At 41.0% G+C, this 21,020-nt stretch overlaps 1 protein-coding gene across 1 annotated transcript in view; it reads left to right on the top strand.

Annotated features, from left to right (window-relative positions):
- Positions 1 to 21,020, top strand: part of RyR (Ryanodine receptor) — a 252,525-nt gene that overhangs the window by 75,477 nt on the left and 156,028 nt on the right. The window contains exons 34-38 of the mRNA XM_068355236.1: positions 333 to 448; positions 2,513 to 2,667; positions 17,924 to 18,187; positions 18,914 to 19,122; positions 19,532 to 19,714. Of these exons, the coding sequence (XP_068211337.1) occupies positions 333 to 448; positions 2,513 to 2,667; positions 17,924 to 18,187; positions 18,914 to 19,122; positions 19,532 to 19,714 (927 nt within the window). The remainder of the gene's footprint in view (positions 1 to 332; positions 449 to 2,512; positions 2,668 to 17,923; positions 18,188 to 18,913; positions 19,123 to 19,531; positions 19,715 to 21,020) is intronic.

Below are 21,020 nucleotides of genomic sequence, written 5' to 3'. Positions count from 1 at the left end.
AGTTTTGTTGTATGGATGAATTTAGTTTATTATTTTTTTATCAATGAAGGGATGAATCACTCAAGTCAAGTTAATGACAAGTGAAACTATATTACTGTATATTGTTAATTGAAGATTATTATGAAAATTGTAGAATTTGTAGTCAGAAACCTCACAGAACTTCTTTGTCTTATATTTTACAGTAAAAGCAAAAATTTATATTTTACTCATTTTTCACCAACAGGCATAAGGTTACTTTTAGGGGAAACAGAAATTTCAATTTTCAGCTTTCAGTTAATAGTCATCTTTGTTGAACTGTTTATCATTGTATATAATTTTGCCTATACCTTCAGGCCCCTCCTAAAATTGGTGGATAAGCTGCTACTTGTTGGAATACTCCAGGATGATGATATCCTGAAGTTGCTTCTCATGATTGATCCACAAACTTGGGACCCTGAGTTTGATGCAGGTGAGAAACATTGCAACAAAATTTGTTGTACTTAATGAATATTGGTTAGTGTAATTTGTTAGAATGACAGTTGTTTGGCACAAAATCCAAACGTCTTTGTTGTGTATGTGGGATATTTATCCACACTACATGATTTGTTAATGAGAAAATGAAGTTAAATTGATTTTAAAGATCAATGGGGTATGCTGCTGAGTAGTTGAATGTCATATGATTTTGGTTTATGAAACCTGGAATCCATTTGAATCCACTCATTATCAACAAATTCAAGATTATACTGTATAATGTTTTTATCGTATAAGAGAACTACTATTCATTTTACTCGAATAGATTTAAAACAAAATGGCTTTTACCCTGTTTACTAATGACAATCATCATCATAATCATCATCTCCTCCTACGCCTATTGATGCAAAGGACCTCGGTTAGATTTCGCTAGTCGTCTGTATGTTGAGCTTTTAATTCAATACTACTCCATCCATCATCTCCTACTTTGCGCTTCAGTCCTCAGATGTGTACGCTTGGGCCTTCCAACTCTTCTAGTGCCTTGTGGAGCCCAGCTGAACGTTTGGTGAACTAATCTCTTTTGGGGAGTGCGAAGAGCATGCCCAAACAATCTCCATCTATTCCCTCATCATTATCTCCTCTCCATATGGCACTCGGGTAGCAATAAACAGTATTATTTAGTAATGGCATCTATAAGATCTTGCCATTAAAACATCAACAACCATCTTATGTTTAAAAATTAATGGTGTTGATAAATTTCAAAAGGCTCCAGTGCAATATAGTACCAATATCAGTGGTTTGAGTCTTATTGACAAAGTCAGGGTAAAAAGTGATTGGCCAACAGAATTCTACCCTTTTGTGACCTTAACCATATCAGAAAGATTTTTGAAGCTCGCTCATTTAATGACAAAATGCAAAAACTGAGATCAAAATCATCTTTTACTTAAGAAGTAGGTGTGGTATAAGATGATAAAGTTCTGATAGCTCTGGTCTGTATGACAGACATAAAGCACTGTGCTGTTAACAGGAAAAACATTAACAAATTTAAGACATAGCCCTAGAATTCCTCATTTTATCACCCTTTTCTATCATTCTTTCTCTATTAGCTACCAGACCAATTTGCTTAAGGAAAAGTAAAATCAGAGTACCATACCATCCCAGGATATGTCAATACAGTTGGATAGGTCAAACCAATGTATAATGGCCTTTAGGTAATTATGCCTTACAGATATATACATTGTAGGATTTTGAGGCCTGCTATTATACAGTCTCATTTTATAATCGCCCTTGTACTCTTGAGCAATGGTTTTAGGTGAAATAATGATAGAGATAATTTGAACCCCAGAAAGGCCACACCATTATAGAAATACAGTACTGAAAGGTGAAATTATATGGGAAGGAGGAAAATGAATGGCTAGAACAATTCTGGTAATATTCTCTGAGTGGTTAGAGGAAAATTTTTTCCCTATAAATTATGAAATTATAAAGGAATATTAATGAAAGATGAAAACTTTTCACCGGGCAACACAGGTCGACCCAGAAATTTGTTTTTCAAGATTAGTAAGAAATGTGCAAATCATAAAGGAGTTTAAAATACATTTATTTTTTACTGAATTCTTTAGTGGCAAAGTTTATCTAAATTTTCTGAAGCTCAGTTTTAAAGAAAATTATATTTTTAACCCTTTTACCCCCAGGCTATTTGGAACTTTCCAACCCTTAATCCCCAGGCATTTTTCTTTTCAAGCACGTTTTGCAATATATATTTATTCATTTACAATATTTTGAAAATTTGAAAAATTGTAGTCATCTCTAATAGTTTTTGTGCATATATGAGTTAAGTAAAATGTCTACCAAAGGGTTGAGTGCCAATTTTTTTTAATCTTAAGGTTTAATTGGAATGCAAATATATTATCAAGAAATTTTTGAGAAATGTGCCATGAATCTCATTACTGCGTTGTGAAATTTGACATAAGGTTGTTTTATGATCACAGAAACTGTTGCTGTATGTCAAGTCCGTAGAAGAGCAGTTATGTGAATTATCTTTTGTTTGTTATTCTTGCAGAAGGTGCAGATGCTGACAGAAAGGGCATATTACAAATGAAGATTGCTGAGGGCGTGAAGCTTCAGCTTTGCTATGTCCTTCATCATCTTTTGGATGTACAGAAGAGACACAGGGTGGAGAGTATCATTTCTTTCGCTATGGACTATGTTGGTGAGGTGAGGAAGGAAGTTTTTCTGCTATAATTTTGTACTCGTGCATGCTGTGTAATACAATACATCCTGTACTGTGGCACCTCTGCTTATAAGTTTAATTAGTTCTGGGAGCTTGCTTGCAAATTAGAATTCTTGTAAGCCAAAACATAATCCAGTATATGAAAATATAAATATTGACACAAACTCGCACTTTACTTTTGAGGAGAGTTATGACTGGGAGGAGGGAAACTAGAGAGGAGGAGAATGGAGTTACTGCTTGGAGGGAGAATATCCTACCGTGGGATCTTCTGGTCAAATATCAGTTCTGTCTGTCTATTAAACAGCATTCGCAATCACTTCTAAATCTCTTAAATTATGCTTTTTGTATATACTTGGAACCTCTCTTTGCGGGAGAATAATCCTTAAATGTTCTCACCTTGCGAGAGGCTGTGTGCATCAGGATCATCCCCTTCCCTGAGAATATGTTTAGGTATGCGGTTCAGGTAACAGTTTTTAACTGCTCATGTTCAACACTACGTGATCAGACCTCTTCACGTCTGTTCTTAGTGACATTAAGGTCATAAAACTTCTGCTATCTGCTTCGTTGCAGCTCTTCCAATACATGATACCAATGGAACAGAATATTAAAGGGTAGATAGATATGGATTTGAAAGTTGCGAAGATAGATAATAAATCCCAGGTTTTGCAGAAATGTTACTGAAGACATTTCATCTGGCAGTTTCTGATGCTGTTTATCCATCCATTTTTAAATATTTAACTTAGCCGGTGAATATATAATAGCTGCAACTCTGCGGCTCGACAGACACATACATAAAAAACTCGCGAGCGATCGCTATGCAGGTTGCGGGTGTGCCCACCAGCGCCAACTGTCGGCCAGATACCACTCTCGGATGTAAACAAAACCTTCAATTTCTTCTCTGTCGACGTTGACGACAAGACGTACTTTTACTCGCTGTAGAACCTGGAGTTTTTCCCATCATATTTGGTGAAGTACTTTAATTTGGTTTGAGCTTTCGCAGTACAGGTGTTTTTCTTCAAAATAAACCCTTGAACTCTTTTTTTATTCGGATTATTTGTTGATGACTTAGATCGTTTTTTGGAATTTTCCCTTGACTAATTCAAAATGGCTGACCCTTCTCAAGTTCCCAAGTTTCGAAAGTGTAATGCTAGGGACTGTAATAGGCGTCTTCCAAAGGCTTCTCTCGACCCTCACACTGTTTGTTCCAATTGTCGGGGTAAAACCTGTCAATTGGGAGATCGGTGTGAGGAATGCGTGGGCCTTTCGGAATTCGATTGGATCGAATTTGATAAATATACACGCAGATTAGAGAGAGATAGGGTAAGGAGAAGTTCTTCTAGGTCCGTAGATTTTTCCTCTCCACATGCCCCTGAACCTAATCCTTCCCCTGTAGTGGTTGTTCCTAACCCCCCTCCTAGCACTCAGGAACCGTCTATGCAAGACATGATGCGTGCTATTCATGCCTTGGGGGAGAGAGTTGAGGCTTTAGCAAGTGACCGGAATCAACTCATGGCGGACGTGAAGGAACTCAAGTGCCAAAGTGCCACGGCGGAAAGTGGGAAAGTGCCAAGTGTTACGCAAAGTGTTGTGAACAGTGTTGCGACCGAGGGTTCGTCTGTTCGTGCCTGTCGTCCACCTAGTCTGGGACCTCTTGCAAGCTCCCAAGCCCAGGGGAGAAGCAATATCGTACGACTTATGGGTTCGAGAGGCCTTGATTAGCGAACAGACGTTCCCTCTTTGGTATCAGGCGTATCTCGTCAAGATCGCCCCTACCATAAGACGAGAGAGCCCATTTTTACCTCGTCGTCCGAAGGTGTTTCACGTAAGAAACCTTGGACCAAGGTCTCTAGACCGTTAAAACGCAAGTCGGTCCCTTCAGGACAAGTCCAACGTCCCGGATGTAGCCACTGGGACAGTTCGGACCCGTTGCCGTCATCTGATGACTGCTCGCCGCCTAAGAGAGGCAAAGTTGTGCCGTCTCAGTCGCTAACCCCGTCTGTTACCGCACCTGCTTCCGTAGACCCTAAATGGATGTTACTGCAAGACATGCAGTCTAAGCTTGCGTCCTTGATGGAGGACTACAACGCTGAGAAGGTTTCCGTTGAACCTACTGGCCATCAGCCATCCAAGCGTTCTGTTGTGCGTCCTGTTGACGTGGATGTAGCTTTCTCGCGTCAACCAGTTGGGGTTGTTCTTCCCCCGATGCGATCCAGGGTGGATTTCCAGCCGCACGTTGACGTTAGGCAACGCACTGATGCGATTGGTGACGTTCAGGACGTTCACCAACCATCAGAGTTGACTTGTTTTGACGCGGTGCGTCAACCTCCGCAACCCGGTATGGTGTTGACTGCACAACCCAGACGGTCTAAACAGTCTCGGGTGGACGCTGTGCGTCCTCGCGCACCTGTTGTTGTTGACAGTTCCCAGACTGTTCAGCAGTTTCAGGACGCTGCGTCCTGCTCCGTCACGTATGCACCAGTGCGACCGGACTCTGCGAGTCAAACGTTGCCTACACCTTTGCCGTTTTCTCATCAGTTATCAGATGAGGAACTGTCAGATGAGGACGTTGCTGAACCACAGCCTGAGGATCAGCCTTCAGAATTAGATGAGCCTAAAGCAGTTCCACCATCTTTGGACTTTAGAAAAGTCATGGTCCAAGAGAGCTTTACGGCTGTTAGGCGATTGGTTAGAGACCAAGAGGAGTTTAGGGAAGACGGCATTTGCCTTCCCCCCATCTAAACTCTCGTCTAGATCGAGCGTCTGGTATGCCACGGGAGAAGTTCTCGGCTTGGGAGTTCCTGCCTCTGCCCAGGGCGACTTCTCAAGTCTTGTAGACTCTCCCCGTCGCCTTGCCATGAGACGCTCGAAGATTAGTTGGTCACCTTCGGACCTGGACCACCTTCTTAAAGGCATATTTAGGGCGTTTGAAGTCTTTAACTTCCTGGACTGGTGTTTGGGAGCCCTGAGTAGGAAAATCTCATCTGCCGATAGGGATGTTTCCTTACTCATTATGTCCTGCATGGACAAGGCCGTCCACGATGGGTCCAACGAGCTTGCCGCTTCATTCACGTCCGGAGTCCTTAAGAAACGAGAGTCTCTGTGCTCTTTTCTGTCAGCAGGAGTGACGCCATGCCAAAGATCTGAGCTACTCTTTGCGCCCTTGTCTAAGTGCTTGTTTCCTGAAGTCTTAGTTAAGGAAATTGCCTTGTCTTTAGTGCAGAAGGACACCCACGATTTAGTTGCGTCCTCGGCTCGCAAAGCTCCCCCTTTGCCTGCCTTGTCTGCTAGACCTAGGATAGACACTCCAGCGTCCAGGTTTATCCCGCCCTTTCGTGGCAGAGCCTCCAGCAGGGGAGGTGCTCGTGCCGAAGGGAAGAGAGGAAAGAGGAAAGGATCCAAGTCCTCTCGGGGCAGAGTCTGACTGCCTGCAACTTCAGACAGCAGTAGGTGCCAGACTCAAGAACTTCTGGCAAGCCTGGGAGAAGAGAGGCGCAGATCAACAATCTGTGAGGTTGCTCAGAGAGGGGTACAAAATCCCTTTTGTACGCAGACCTCCTCTAGCGACGTCCCCCATCGATCTCTCTCCCAGGTACCGAGAGGAAGCAAAGAGACAAGCCCTGAAACTGGAAGTGTCTCTTTTACTAGAGAAGGGACCGGTGGTCAAAGTCTCGGACCTTCAATCACCGGGGTTTTACAACCGTCTCTTCCTAGTATCAAAGAAGACAGGAGGTTGGAGACCGGTGCTAGACGTCAGTGCTCTGAATGTCTTTGTCACAAAGACAAAGTTTACCATGGAGACCACAAAGTCAGTCCTAGCAGCGGTCAGAAAGGGAGACTGGATGGTCTCTCTAGACCTAAGGGACGCTTACTTCCACATCCCCATTCACTCAGACTCCCAACCTTTTCTGAGATTCGTCTTCGACGATGTGGTGTACCAGTTTCGGGCCCTGTGCTTTGGCCTAAGCACGGCTCCTCTCGTGTTTACGAGGCTTATGAGGAATGTGGCAAAATTCCTCCATTTATCAGACATCCGAGCCTCCCTTTATTTGGACGACTGGCTTCTCAGAGCCTCTTCCAGTCATCGCTGTCTGAAGGATCTCAATTGGACTCTAGATCTGACCAAGGAATTGGGACTCCTAGTCAACTTGGAAAAGTCACAGCTGGTCCCATCCCAAACTATTCTGTATTTAGGGATGGAGATTCACAGTCAAGTTTTTCGGGCTTTTCCGTCGGCCCCCAGAATAGATCAAGCCCTGCTCGTCATCCAGAAGATGTTGAAGAAAGAACGCTGCTCAGTCAGGCTTTGGATGAGTCTGGTAGGAACGCTGTCATCCCTGGAGCAATTTGTCTCGCTAGGAAGGCTACACCTCCGACCTCTACAATTCCATCTAGCTTTTCACTGGAAAAAGGACAAGACGCTAGAGGCGGTCTCGATCCCGATTTCCGAAAAGATAAAGACTTGTCTGACTTGGTGGAAAGACAATATCAGTCTATGAGAGGGTCTTCCCCTAGCAGTTCAGAAACCCAACCACGTTCTCTTCTCGGACGCATCGGACTTGGGCTGGGGCGCGACGCTGGACGGTCGGGAATGCTCAGGTCTGTGGAACTCGAGTCAGAGGAGTATGCATATCAATAGCAAGGAGCTTTTGGCGGTTCACCTGGCCTTGATAAGCTTCGAGAATCTCCTTCGAGGCAAGGTGGTGGAGGTCAACTCGGACAACACCACGGCCTTGGCGTACATTTCCAAACAGGGAGGTACCCACTCACTGACTCTGTACGAGATCGCAAGGGACCTGCTCATCTGGTCAAAAGATCGAGGCATCTCCCTAGTAACGAGGTTCATCCAGGGCGACTTGAACGTCCTAGCAGATTGTCTCAGTCGGAAAGGTCAAGTAATTCCAACCGAATGGACCCTCCACAAGGATGTGTGCAAGAGACTTTGGGCGACTTAGGGTCAACCCACCATAGATCTCTTTGCAACCTCGCTGACCAAGAGGCTTCCAATCTATTGCTCTCCAGTCCCAGACCCAGCAGCAATACATATAGATGCCTTCCTCCTAGATTGGTCACACCTAGATCTTTACGCATTCCCACCATTCAAGATTGTCAACAAGGTACTGCAGAAATTCGCCTCTCACGAAGGGACAAGGTTGACGTTAGTTGCTCCCCTCTGGCCCGCGAGAGAATGGTTCACCGAGGTACTTCGATGGCTGGTAGACGTTCCCAGAAGTCTTCCTCTAAGAGTAGACCTTTTACGTCAGCCACACGTAAAGAAGGTACACCAAAGCCTCCACGCTCTTCGTCTGACTGCCTTCAGACTATCGAAAGACTCTCGAGAGCTAGAGGCTTTTCGAAGGAGGCAGCCAGTGCGATTGCTAGAGCGAGGAGAGCGTCTACCATTAGAGTTTACCAATCGAAGTGGGAAGTCTTTCGAGACTGGTGCAAGTCAGTTTCCGTATCCTCGTCCAGTACCTCTGTAGCCCAAATAGCTGATTTTCTCTTATACCTGAGAAAAGTTCGCTCCCTTTCAGCTCCTACGATCAAGGGCTACAGAAGCATGTTGGCCTCGGTCTTCCGGCATAGAGGCTTAGATCTTTCCAACAATAAAGATCTGCAAGACCTCCTTAAGTCTTTTGAGACCTCTAAGGAACGTCGTTTGGCTACACCTGGGTGGAATTTAGACGTGGTCCTAAGATTCCTCATGTCAGACAGGTTTGAGCCTTTACATTCAGCCTCCCTGAAAGATCTCACTCTTAAGACTCTTTTCCTGGTATGCTTAGCCTCGGCTAAAAGAGTCAGTGAGCTTCATGCCTTCAGCAAGAACATCGGGTTTTCGTCAGAAAAAGCTACTTGTTCTCTGCAGCTTGGTTTCCTAGCCAAGAATGAGCTACCTTCTCGTCCTTGGCCTAAATCTTTCGATATTCCTAGCTTATCGGAGATCGTAGGCAATGAACTAGAAAGAGTATTATGCCCTGTTAGAGCTCTTAAGTTCTACTTAACTCGTACTAAACCTTTACGAGGCAAATCTGAAGCGTTATGGTGTTCGGTTAAGAAACCATCCTTGCCTATGTCAAAGAATGCTTTGTCATATTTTATCAGATTGTTAATACGAGAAGCTCATTCACACTTGAGTGAGGAAGACCGATCTTTGCTTAAGGTTAAGACGCACGAGGTTAGAGCTGTAGCAACTTCCGTGGCCTTTAAGCAAAATAGATCTCTGCAAAGTATCATGGACGCAACCCATTGGAGAAGCAAGTCAGTGTTCGCGTCATTTTACTTGAAAGATGTCCAGACTCTTTTCGAGAACTGCTACACACTGGGACCATTCGTAGCAGCGAGTGCAGTAGTGGGTGAGGGCTCAACCACTACAATTCCCTAATTCCATATCCTTTTAATCTGTCTCTTGAAATGTTTTTAATGTTGTTTTTATGGGTTGTTCGGAAGGCTAAGAAGCCTTTCGCATCCTGGTTGATTTGGCGGGTGGTCAAAGTCATTTCTTGAGAGCGCCCAGATTAGGGGTTTGATGAGGTCCTGTTGTATGGGTTGCAGCCCTTGATACTTCAGCTCCTGGGAGTCTGTCAGCATCCTAAGAGGATCGCTGGGCTCCGTAAGGAAGACAGACTTACAAGGCAGAGTAATCGTCTAAGTCGACTTCCTTACCAGGTACCTATTTATTTTGGTTTTGTTATATTGATAACTGTCAAAATGAAAAAACTCTTAGCTTATACGATGTAAACATATTTAACTCTGGTCTCTACCCACCTCCTTGGGTGTGAATCAGCTATTATATATTCACCGGCTAAGTTAAATATTTAAAAATGATATTTTAATTATAAAATAAATTTTTGAATATACTTACCCGGTGAATATATAAATTAAACGACCCTCCCTTCCTCCCCAATAGAGACGCAGTGGGACGAGAAGAAATTGAAGGTTTTGTTTACATCCGAGAGTGGTATCTGGCCGACAGTTGGCGCTGGTGGGCACACCCGCAACCTGCATAGCGATCGCTCGCGAGTTTTTTATGTATATGTCTGTCGAGCCGCAGAGTTGCAGCTATTATATATTCACCGGGTAAGTATATTCAAAAATTTATTTTATAATTAAAATATCATTTTGTCTTATGCTGCTTACTCTCCTTAGATGATATATACTGTGCATCCTAATTTTTTAGTATTTTTACAGAAAGAGTGGATAAATTGATGTTTAAGGTTACAGGAAAATTTACTAATGCATTTGAAGCCTTGTCTGCTAAAAAAGCAAATTGTTTGTTGTTTTACAAGAGAGGTGAGTTACCTAACAATTCTTTCTAGATCAGGCTAATTTGCAGGAGTCCCTAATTAATGTAAAAAACAAGTGGTCAATAAATGCTGGTTTTTTTTAGTTGGTTGGCTAAAAATATGTTAGTTGTTGTTGATGGGCACCATAGTGATTATAGGAATGTGATATCCGGTGTTCCACAGGGTAGTGTTCTTGGCCCATTACTTTTCATACTATATACACATGACATGTGTTTTGGCCTAGAAGACAAGCTTGTTGCATATGCAGATGATGCTACCCTCTTTGCATCAATTCCATCCCCTGAATGTAGATCTAGGGTTGGTGAATCCCTTAATAGAGATTTAGCTAGAATTAGTGCATGGTGCAAATTATGGGGTATGAAGTTGAATCCTAACAAAACTCAAAGCATGATTGTAAGTAGGTCAAGGACGGTGGCTCCTCAACAACCGGATCTCAGTATTGATAATGTTTCTTTAAATATATATGACTCTTTCAAAATTTTAGGTGTGATTCTCGATAGTAAATTTAGTTTTGAGAAACATATAAGGTCTGTGTCTTCTTCAATCGCACAAAAAATAGGCTTATTGAGAAAGTCTTTCAAGATTTTCGGTGATCAATCTATTCTGAAGAAGTGTTTTAATTCTTTCATTCTACCTTGTTTTGAGTATTGTTCTCCTGTCTGGTGTTCAGCTGCTGATTCTCATCTTAATTTGTTGGACAGAAACTTACGGTCTATTAAATTTCTTATTCCTGATCTAGATATTAATCTCTGGCACCGTCGTTCAATTACAGTAGTTCATTATGCATGTTGCATAAGATTTTTCATAACTCTGACCATCCTTTACATTCAGATCTCCCTGGACAATTCTATCCTGTTCGTAATACTAGGCAGGCAGTTAATTCTAATAGCCAGGCCTTCTCCATCACGAGGCTCAATACTACGCAGTACTCTAGAAGTTTTATTCCAGCTGTGACCAAGTTGTGGAATGATCATCCTAATCGGGTGGTTGAATCAGTAGAACTTCAAAAGTTCAAAGTTGGAGCAAATGCTTTTTTGTTGACCAGGCAGACATGAGTCTTTTTATAGTTTATATATGACATATTTGTTTTGACGTTGTTAATAGTTTATATATGACATGTCTGTTTTGACGTTGTTACTTATTTTAGAATGATTTATTGTTAATTTGTTCTCTTCATTTATTTATTTCCTTATTTCCTTTCCTCACTGGGCTATTTTTCCCTGTTGGAGCCCCTGGGCTTATAGCGTCTTGCTTTTCCAACTAGGGTTGTAGCTTGGATAGTAATAATAATAATAATAATAATAATAATAGTTGTGTGTGAGTGCATGGAAAATTTGGTTGAGATTCTTTCTTTAGCACATTCTGTTTTAGGTGTTCTATTGACTGCTATTGAAGAGAAGTTCGCGAAACTTTTAGTCTGCTAGTTTGCTTATTTGTTTATGACACTTGAGGGTTCTGAAGTCTCAGACAGTAAAATGCCTAAGAGATAGGATCTTTGATTGTTAAGGAAATTGAATTCCTATTACCAGCATGCTACTGTATAACACCAAAAGTTAAGCTCTGCTCTTTAGAATCCATGAGGTGCACGGAGAGCAGAGGGTATGCATATTACTTTATTTTGTATTGGAAATAAAGACTGTGATTTATTAGGTCTATGAATGTGGACAGATGATAAGTAATGGATGTATTTTTAAACAAGCAGGTTTGATGTTATAAATATTTTAAGCAGTTTCATAAAATGTTTTATCTGTTTTGATATTAGATAATGTTCCTGGTAAGTTTATGTTTAATTTTTTCAGAATTGTATCTTAAATAGCACTAAGCCGATCAACCTAATGTCTGATTATACTGTGTTTATTATCATAACAGGACTGTATTTTTGAAGGTAGTATGCTCTCAAAGCATATATTTCAGAGGAGATATCCTTAAATATATTTTATAGATGTTTATATGTTATTGTAAAAGCAGTCAGAGCCACAGTACAGTATGTATATATGGATCCCCCCATGACAATAGTATACTATCAATTCCTACGCGTATGCAAACTTTGAGTCATGTATATGGAGTTACTGCTAATTATGTTTTCTATGACTGGCCAATAGAAAATTGGGTTGGATTGCACCATACTTCTTGCTGAGCAAACGCAGCGCATGAGCAAGGACTGTTTGCTCATAGCATCTCTTCACAACACTGCTGGTCGGGAAGTGAAGAGGGTGTTCTCTCACTTCCTCTCTATGATTGAGCCTTTAGCTTTCATCTTGTTTACCCTTTTTATTATTTAGCTCTCATGACTAGTGTTTTTTCTTAATTCATGGTCATTTAAGTAACTATTCATTAACTGTGATTTACGAGTGAGTGCTTATGTCCTGTAAATCTCAGTATTTACGTTTTTGCCCATGACGGGATAGTGACTAATGTGGCGTCCTTATGAGCCAGGCAGATAGACACACCCTCTGTCCCTCTAGTCTAGACAAGAGATGTTTAAGAGAATCTCTATGTAATTACTGTAGGGAGTAAACTCCCTTCCCAATGGGAGATATATTTTCCTCGTCGCAGGAAACTTAATGAGATTTCTACGTTGCAGAGTCTCCCCCCAACGGGAGTTAGAGAAAACTCATTCTATGCGGTAGGAGTCTCCCTTCCGTTTTATTTCAGTTAGTACAGTGAAAGCCTCTCCACGTTCCCGGAGGAACCTTTAGTTAACCCTGTCATTTCCTCCCTTACCTGGGCAGCTTTAGTGGAAGATCCTGATTACCGGTCTCCAGTTCATATTAATGAGAAAGGCCTACCTCATACGCCTAGGGGTCCTTTGTAGAAAACCCCTCTAAAGGGCGCCTTGAATGAATCAAGAGGTTTGTTATTTCTCCTCTAGGAGGGTAGTCGGACTGCTTTGACTGCATCTCCCCCACAAGAATTAACAATACCTTCATACTACTCAGAGTATGCCTCTCCTTCCAAGGCTAATAATGCTGTGAAGTAGAGTGTATGTATTCCCTCCCTACAAAGAATTTCTTTGAAGAATACAGTTAGGCTAAATGTTCAGAGTAAGAAATTCAAATTTACCTCTGTATCTAGATAGGAGGACACCACTGCGCTGAGATAAGGCGGCATGCCTTATCTCAGCGCACTAACCTTGATACGCGTGAAGAATTTTCCTCAAGCGCAAGGCAAGCTTACAACTCAAATTCTTCATGCACAAGACAGGCTTACAACTAATCCCAGGGTATTCCCCGCAAGGACATTACAGTATATGCAAGTTTTATGTGTGAGAACTTTTGCACGCAACGCATCAATGTTGAGACATCTTTCGTAAGAAGTCTAGATGGTGGACTAAATCATATCCCCACGGCAAGATTGATGAGCATAGAAGAAAGCGTAATGAATATTGTAGACTTTGTGGATTAAGTGCAAGTGGTGGTGTATCCAGTAATTCTAGCCTTCAGGAAGCGTCGTAAGCGTTGTAGAGGCCTTCTTAGCATGGATCTGGCAGCGAGATTATCTGCTCAATGGATTCGCATTCATGTATCTTTAAAAGTGAAGATAGGAAAAATCGTTTTATCCTACATCTGCCTTGGAACTCCAGTCTGTCTTAAGAGTCACCTGACTAAGAGGGGTAGACGAGGCCTGTGGTGTAGACTAAGCAGAGGCTTTTCAGATGACAAGTTGTTTGCTTGTAATTTACTGTACCAGATCTGGGAAAAGTACATCATTCGGCTGAACATGTTGAATGGGGAAGAAGTTTCTCCAAGCCTACCTTCGCCTCCTTATCTTGCCATAATGTGCTTACGGCTGGAGAAAGGAAGGAGGTTCGAGACAAATGAGGCACTCCTTATATCCCTGACAGCTGGATTAATGCTAAACCAATGGGCCACCGCTGTGAGCACTAGCGCTAATCCAACAGAAGTCAACCCTCTCGAAACCCCTGTGTCTGTTCAAAGACTCCTTGAGCTACAAGGATTAGGAACCTCATCCTTCACCTAGGAAATATGACAGTCTTCTCAAGAGAAACCTGTCACTGAAAAAAACTAGGAGACAGGATTCGGTTGCAAGTACAGAATCCTGAACTCATATATGGCCTAAAAACTCTTGAAACAAACTAAAGAGATGCTAAACCATATAATATGTAGGTTTCAGCTTTAGAGAATTCTTTTAGAGCCAACAGGTCCCCAGGGTTACCACTGCTGGCCTTGTCTAAGCAGAGAAATTTACTTGCTTCCTTTGGGGCCTTGCAGAGCCTATTACCATTCCTAGAGAACTTGGTTAACTTGGTGCCGTCTGGACAAACAGAGGACGTATTGGCACTCTCCTTCGTTTTTTTTCAGGCACAGAAATAATGAACATGCAAATATTGGCTATGTCTGCGATCCATATCTGTTCATGGCTCAACCTTTGGTCTAGAGCAATTTCCCACTATGCGACTACAGAAGATCTTCAGGATCGTAATGCCCTACGAAGATTTGAAGATTTGTCACGAGCAGGGTCAAAAGCCCTAGAATTCCTTTTACTTAGGACTGTTCCTCTATGGGGAACTGTGTCCTGAAAAGATATGACACATTCTTGGCCAGGTGCTCGCAATAACTTCCCCCTGAAGAGGTGTTAAGTCTGAAAAAGTATAGCAGTGATAGCTAAGATCGCTAGACTGGAATAAGCTACTTCAGGAAGAAGAAGGACGACGGTTGGTAGGAATACCGCTCAGTATCCACAGAGATACTTGTACAGTATAAGATACCGTACAGTCATCCAGTAGTTCGAACTACTCAGACCCAGGGGTTAAGTTCCTCTCCCCTTGAAGGAAGAAAACCGAAGATTCAATAGCTCTTACTAGTGTAGGAGCATGCCTGGAATTATCACTATTAGGGAATGGACATTGTAGTACGGAAAGAATTTGTAAAATCGGTCGAGGTCTACTCTCTGAACATTGAAGATAACATATTCAGGATATGGGCCTCCCCCTTTTTCTTTTTTCCCTACCATGGTTAGTGTAAATACACCTCTACTATATAGGTGTCAAGGTGGGAATGTATAGCTGTTCCTGTGTTCCTTTGGGCAGGGTTGCATGACACCTGAGAATAAACCCAGTGGGAAGTCGAAAGTTGCCCTCCTGTTTTTCCCGTTCCAATCTAGGAAAGCTACAAGCCTCTCTGAAAAAGATAAGAAATTACTTAAGGATAAGGACCTTGAGAGCAGTAAATCACTTTTACCCCTATCAGGAAGCCTGACAGGGAGGTTTATGAAGAGGCCTAGTCCAGATATTTCCCTGAGGAGTAAAGATACCACAGAGTACAAGCAGTCATGACTACAGTACCTATGAGTACTAACCAGGTATGACCATTAGAGCTATGCCCTTCATACCTCCTACTGAAGCATAAGCCTGGCCTTGAATAATCTCCCTACCATGAATCATTCATCTTGCCAAACTGCTTGTTAACACCATTTCATCCAGTACTATGGTAATGACCAATGTCCTTCTCCCCCATATGCAGAATAAAGATCAAAGATATAAGGGAGTCAGATGGCCATCTCAACTTACTATGAAAAATTGAAGATCATTGGGTCTAGTACCCCCCATGATTAGCCCGAAATCGCCTTCGGACCGATTAAAGAGGGTCACTCTTAGACCAGTTGCAATGAGTTTGCTAGACACATCGCATAAGATTCCTAAACTAACATCCTCCCAGGGAAGAATTCTTCAGCAATGAGGACTGTTCAGGTCATAGAGAACAGTTATTAGATTGACTTTATTATGGCGAGAGTTCCAAGACCACACCCCTTTGGCTAAGGACTATTTGACAATGTTGAAGATTATCCCTATAGCCTTCCTAAAGGTTCAAATCTAGTTAGAAATCTTGAAACATGCTCTGTCTGGTCTGAGTTATTAGGATTCCCTGCCTGTAAGAACTATCGACATCCTCTTTACTAGGGCCACTGGCGGTCGAAACGGTCTTATAGGAATATTTTCCCCTTCCCAGCTATTGAGTCGGGAAGAAGGGTCTTTCATCATCTCCTAAGATTATCCTTGCGATACTGGGCGAAAGGGCCATAGTTATGGATCTAACTACTCTTTACTCTGACCCTTTCTATTACTGCCAAGTAGCAAGCCTGGGTGCTAGATCTCCTTCCCTGGGAACCTAACGCAGGAGGGCTATATTTTTCGTGAAGATTGTATTCTCTCTTTAATATGAGAACCAGATCTGAGGATTTTGTGCCTGAACTTTTCGTGAGTCTTCCTCCCAAAGTCCAGGGATGGTCGGAGCGCTCCATCAACAACTTTTCACAAACCTGTCTCAAAAGTTTAGGGATGAACAGCATGCTCTTGACACTCCTGCCCATAGAGACCAAGGATTTTCTCCTAGGGTCAGAAGCAAGCCTTTCTTCCTGAACAGGGACACCCTGTGAACTGAAGCCTAACATGAAACTTACTATCTTCAGGGGAAATGTCGTTAGGGGTCCCCCGTAATAACATAGAAACTGTCACCTTGTCCTGTCTCTGGCCCAATGAATTATCCAGCGGCAGGCTAGGAAGATCCCAGGTAACTCTTTCACGATATTGTCTCTCAAAGAGATTACTGATCATATGAACAACTAGTTTTATTCTGCAAAACCACTTGACTATACTAGTCCTCAAAACTACGTTGTTTACAAGCTACATCTCCTTTTTAAAGAGAAACGGTCATAAGAGCTTATATATTCTTAGTGGAAGCATCGGTAGTGATCACTCCTCAAGCACGTGATGCATGTGGGCTTGCCGTAACCGTAGCATTCAGCAAAACCACACATTGATACAAATCTTCAACTAGTGAAGGGAAAAGAAACTCACCGTTGAACATTTACCTTAAAAGGGCACATTCAAGCCCTTGGACATCCTCTCAATGGGCATTGTGATGACAGCACAGCTATGACCTAACTGGCAGCTCTCACAGGACACATTCCAGTTCCAGCCTCAGGCCTCATTACTCCGACACTCTTGGCTGGAAAGATCGCTGAGGCAGATAATGATCTTGATTGGACTTGAATCCTGCTCTGGGGTTTTTCACCCCAATGCAAGTAAGTGTGCCTCAATTTCTTTAGTATTTATAGATATAATAAAAAGATTGTCCCTTTTTATTATGTAACACTTGATGATCATACCACTTCACCCTTGGCAAAGGTTACCTGTTGGGAACTGAATGAACAGCCTTGCTTTGTTATGAGTTGGCTACTATGTTCCCTGGCAGTTATCTTAGATCACCTCCTATTATTATTAGTAACTGAGAAGGTTTTATTTCTCAAGAATTGGAAGTTTGGCCTTGCATCTTTACGAGACGGCTACTCTATCCTCCAGGATTTACGTTGGTCTCTTGTTATTGCTTATAGTAATTAGATCTTCCGGAGAGGAAGGGTTTACCCCTTAACTTCCTGGAGGCTTCCTCTCTCCTAAGGAAGACTCCCCATATAAATGACTCAGAAGTTTGTATTTACTTAGGAATAAACTACAAGTTTTATATAATTTTTGTTTCGTAGCCATACAAACCTGAGTCTTTTACCAAGGGTCTTACCGCAACCACCCTGCAAGTCTTTGACCAGGTGAGTGTTGTGAAGAGACGCTGTGAGCAAGCACCCGCTTGTTCCTTACGCATTCCCTGCATTTACCCAGCACAAAGCATGGTGCAATCAAACCAAATTTTTGATTGGCCAGTTGCAGAAAACATGATTAGCAGTAACCCCATATAAAATTTTTAGTTTTCAATCCATCATGACAGCCATAGTGTATTTGTGAAAAATTAAATATTTTCATCAATTCTATTTTCTAAGTTCAGCAGAAGTATCTTTAGAAAGATATAGTTTCACCACTATGACACACCTTGGATGCAAAAGATTTTATAGATGACAATTATTATTTAAACAGTATGTCCATAATAGAGTAAAGGATTTTTCACTACTTTTATTTCTCATTTAACAGATTCAGCAGGACCAACTTCGTCGTTATATTGAGATTAAGCAGTCTGACCTGCCTTCATCTGTAGCTGCCAGGAAGACCCGTGAGTTCCGTTGCCCTCCAAGAGAGCAGATGAATGCTATTCTAGGGTTCAAGAATTTGACAGATGAAGAAATGGAAGACACTCCATGTTGTGAAGAGCTGAGGAATAAATTGACCGATTTCCATGACGTCCTTATGAGCAAAGCCAAGATTCCAGGTGGTGGTGAGGATGAAGGCAGCTCAGAGGTTTGTATTTTATCAAACTTGCTAACAGTGATAAATAAGCCTGGTAATTCATTTATCATTTTGGACTTTCTAATTACACTCGTAGAGCAATTATAAATATATTCACTTGCGAAATAATCATGTATTTCCATATTTCCCAAAGAGGCATTCAGGGTAAGTTACTCATTGGTATATTAAAGAGCATTATTAGTCTTCTGTGTCCTTGGTACTTTAGGCTAAAATTTTGGTTACAAGTTCAGTGATGGACTTGGGACAACTAATTTCTAAAATAAATGTATGTAAAATATCTTGAAATTCAGATTTCCTTAAAAAAAAAAGTCTCATGCAAAGTCTGTCAATAAAACTATGGTTGTTTCTTTATAAATAATTTAGTACAATTTTATTAATCGTAAGATATTGTTATCCCAACTCTAATAATCTCCATGGCTAAAGTATAATTATATAAGGTATAGATTTCTTGAGGAATAAATCTGCAGTCTTGTGAATGTAACAATATTTTTTTAAAAGGATAAATTACTACATTGACACAACTTTGGAATAATTCTCCAATAATCTCCAATACAGCAACCTTAAACCCTCTGTTTCAAATATCCTTTGGAAGTTCATATTATAAATGGTCAATTCTGTTGTAGTTGTATGAACCAAATAGTTTGTTTTATCTTTACCACATCATCATTTCATGTGCATAACTTTCTATTCACAAGGATTTTGTTTGTTTTATTGTAGGATTCATCCGCAGACGACTCAAAGGGTGTTGTGTCAAAGGTTCTCAGCATACTGAGTGGAAACAAAGAGGAAGTTGTTGAAGCACCACCTCCAGAGCCTGCTGAACTTGACTGTCCAGATAAGTTCAAGAAGGTGCTGGTGGAAACTATCGTTCGTTGGGCTTCTGAGACCTTTATTGAAACTCCAGTCCTTGTTAGGGAAATGTTCAGGTGAGGCAGAATGTAATAAAGAATTGTATGTTGAAGGGTAGTTAATGGCAAGGAGTGACACAAAATTTCATATACAAGACCATTTTGCTGCATTCATGAAATATTTTTTGAGGCTTTTAGTTACCAGTACTGTATAAAGCTTTGAAGTGTTAATGGTATACCATTTACAGTTTCTGGTATTTTGATGGATAAGAATTACCACTTTATAAAAAGGCAATATACTTTAACATAACATGAATTGTTAAAGAATAAAGCCTTTTAGCTAGTGTGTTACTGGTAAATTATGAAAAATGATAACTGCTTATTATACTTGATCAAAACTTGTGTATATTTATAAACACTAAGCTTGTAAATACTCAACAAGTGAGAGTATTGGAGTGAACTAAACTGAATTTCCAACTCATTTCAGCCTGTTACTTCGTCAGTATAACAGTGTGGGCGAGCTTATGACATCTCTTGAAAAGACATATGTAATTAGCAGCCAGACATCCAAGGATGTTGGAACTCTGTGGCTTTGCCTCAGCAAGGTCCGAGCGCTTCTTCCTGTCCAGATGTCACAAGAAGAGGAGGAACTTATGCGAGAACTCTTGTGGTGTGTATTTAATTTTTGTTTCTGTAGTTTGAATTGGTATTGTCATGACTTCCCCATTGATTGTATATTTCTTGTATGTCACATATAGTGGGTTACAGAACCTTTATGCGAAGCATTTAATCCTAAGTTATTCAATGTTAAGAAATAAGGATTTATTTACAAGAATAATATATACAAAAGGCAATTATCATTTTGCAAAAGAATATTAACTTGTCTTTATGATGCTGATGCCATCCAGTGGTGCGTTAGCCTTCTTAGATTGCAGGCATACAGCAAACTTTCCTGTAAATTTAAGAAAATTCAGTTTAAGCTCCCCACTACCAACCACCAAGAGTTTGGTAATAGGCAGAATAGCATCATCATCTCCACTATAATCCATCAACCTTTTCATTTTTGGATTTTCCCATGAAATAAAATAGACTTTACCTTTACGCTTTGTTACCCACGCGAGCTTTTCTTAACATTTTCTTCGATAAGTGGGACTGTTCAGTTATCATACTCGGAGCAGTAGTTGTCTTAAATTACAATGATGCCCTTGACTTGTGACACAAAGAGAATGAGAATATTTATCATCTAGCTATAGAAAGTTCTCGAGTTATGAACGAGATGTGTCGTAAGTAGATTTTTGTCGTAATTTGGATTTTATATACAGTAATACCTCGGTATTTGACCATAATTCATTCCAAAAATATGGGTAATTTCCGAATCATTATTTCCCATTACAAATACTGTAATGTAAATGTGAATAATACATTCCAAGCTCCAGTTGATTCTCTAGTAGTATGACATATTAGCATAAAAAAGTGATACAGGTATGTAATTTTTATGCAAATAGTAAGTAGAATGACACATAAAACTCAATAAAAATAAAAACATTGAAAGTCATTTTAACATAAAGAAACCTAACTTTTTGGTTGTGATACGATACTATAAGTGAATGGCCATGTGGGGAGGAAGGGAGGGGTTACTGGCAGGAGAGGGAATCTCCTTCCATTAAAACATCCAATATTTGAGTTACATTTTTTTTTTCCTTTTCTGTTGTTTTTGGGCAGGTTTTTTGCTAATTGAATACTGATCCAATGTTAGTTGCTTCTGCTTTTTTATTCATAAAAGGAATACAGCTCTATGGCTAAGTCAACGATGTTGAGTATTTGAGAGCAAGTCTGCAACACTAATTCATTTTTCGTGTTTATCGATGATTTCCTTTACGGTCCAGTCGTTTGCACTGTTTTCCTTTTCACTTGACCTCTTTCACTCTTATTCTCCTTTGCACCCATGTTACGAGCTACTGAATCAAAATGAATGA

The sequence above is a fragment of the Palaemon carinicauda genome, chromosome 31 (genome assembly GCF_036898095.1).
Source record: "Palaemon carinicauda isolate YSFRI2023 chromosome 31, ASM3689809v2, whole genome shotgun sequence".
Taxonomy (NCBI): Eukaryota; Metazoa; Arthropoda; class Malacostraca; order Decapoda; family Palaemonidae; genus Palaemon; species Palaemon carinicauda.
The sequence above is the reverse complement of the archived record's forward strand: the minus strand, read 5'-3'. Positions and strand labels throughout refer to the sequence as shown.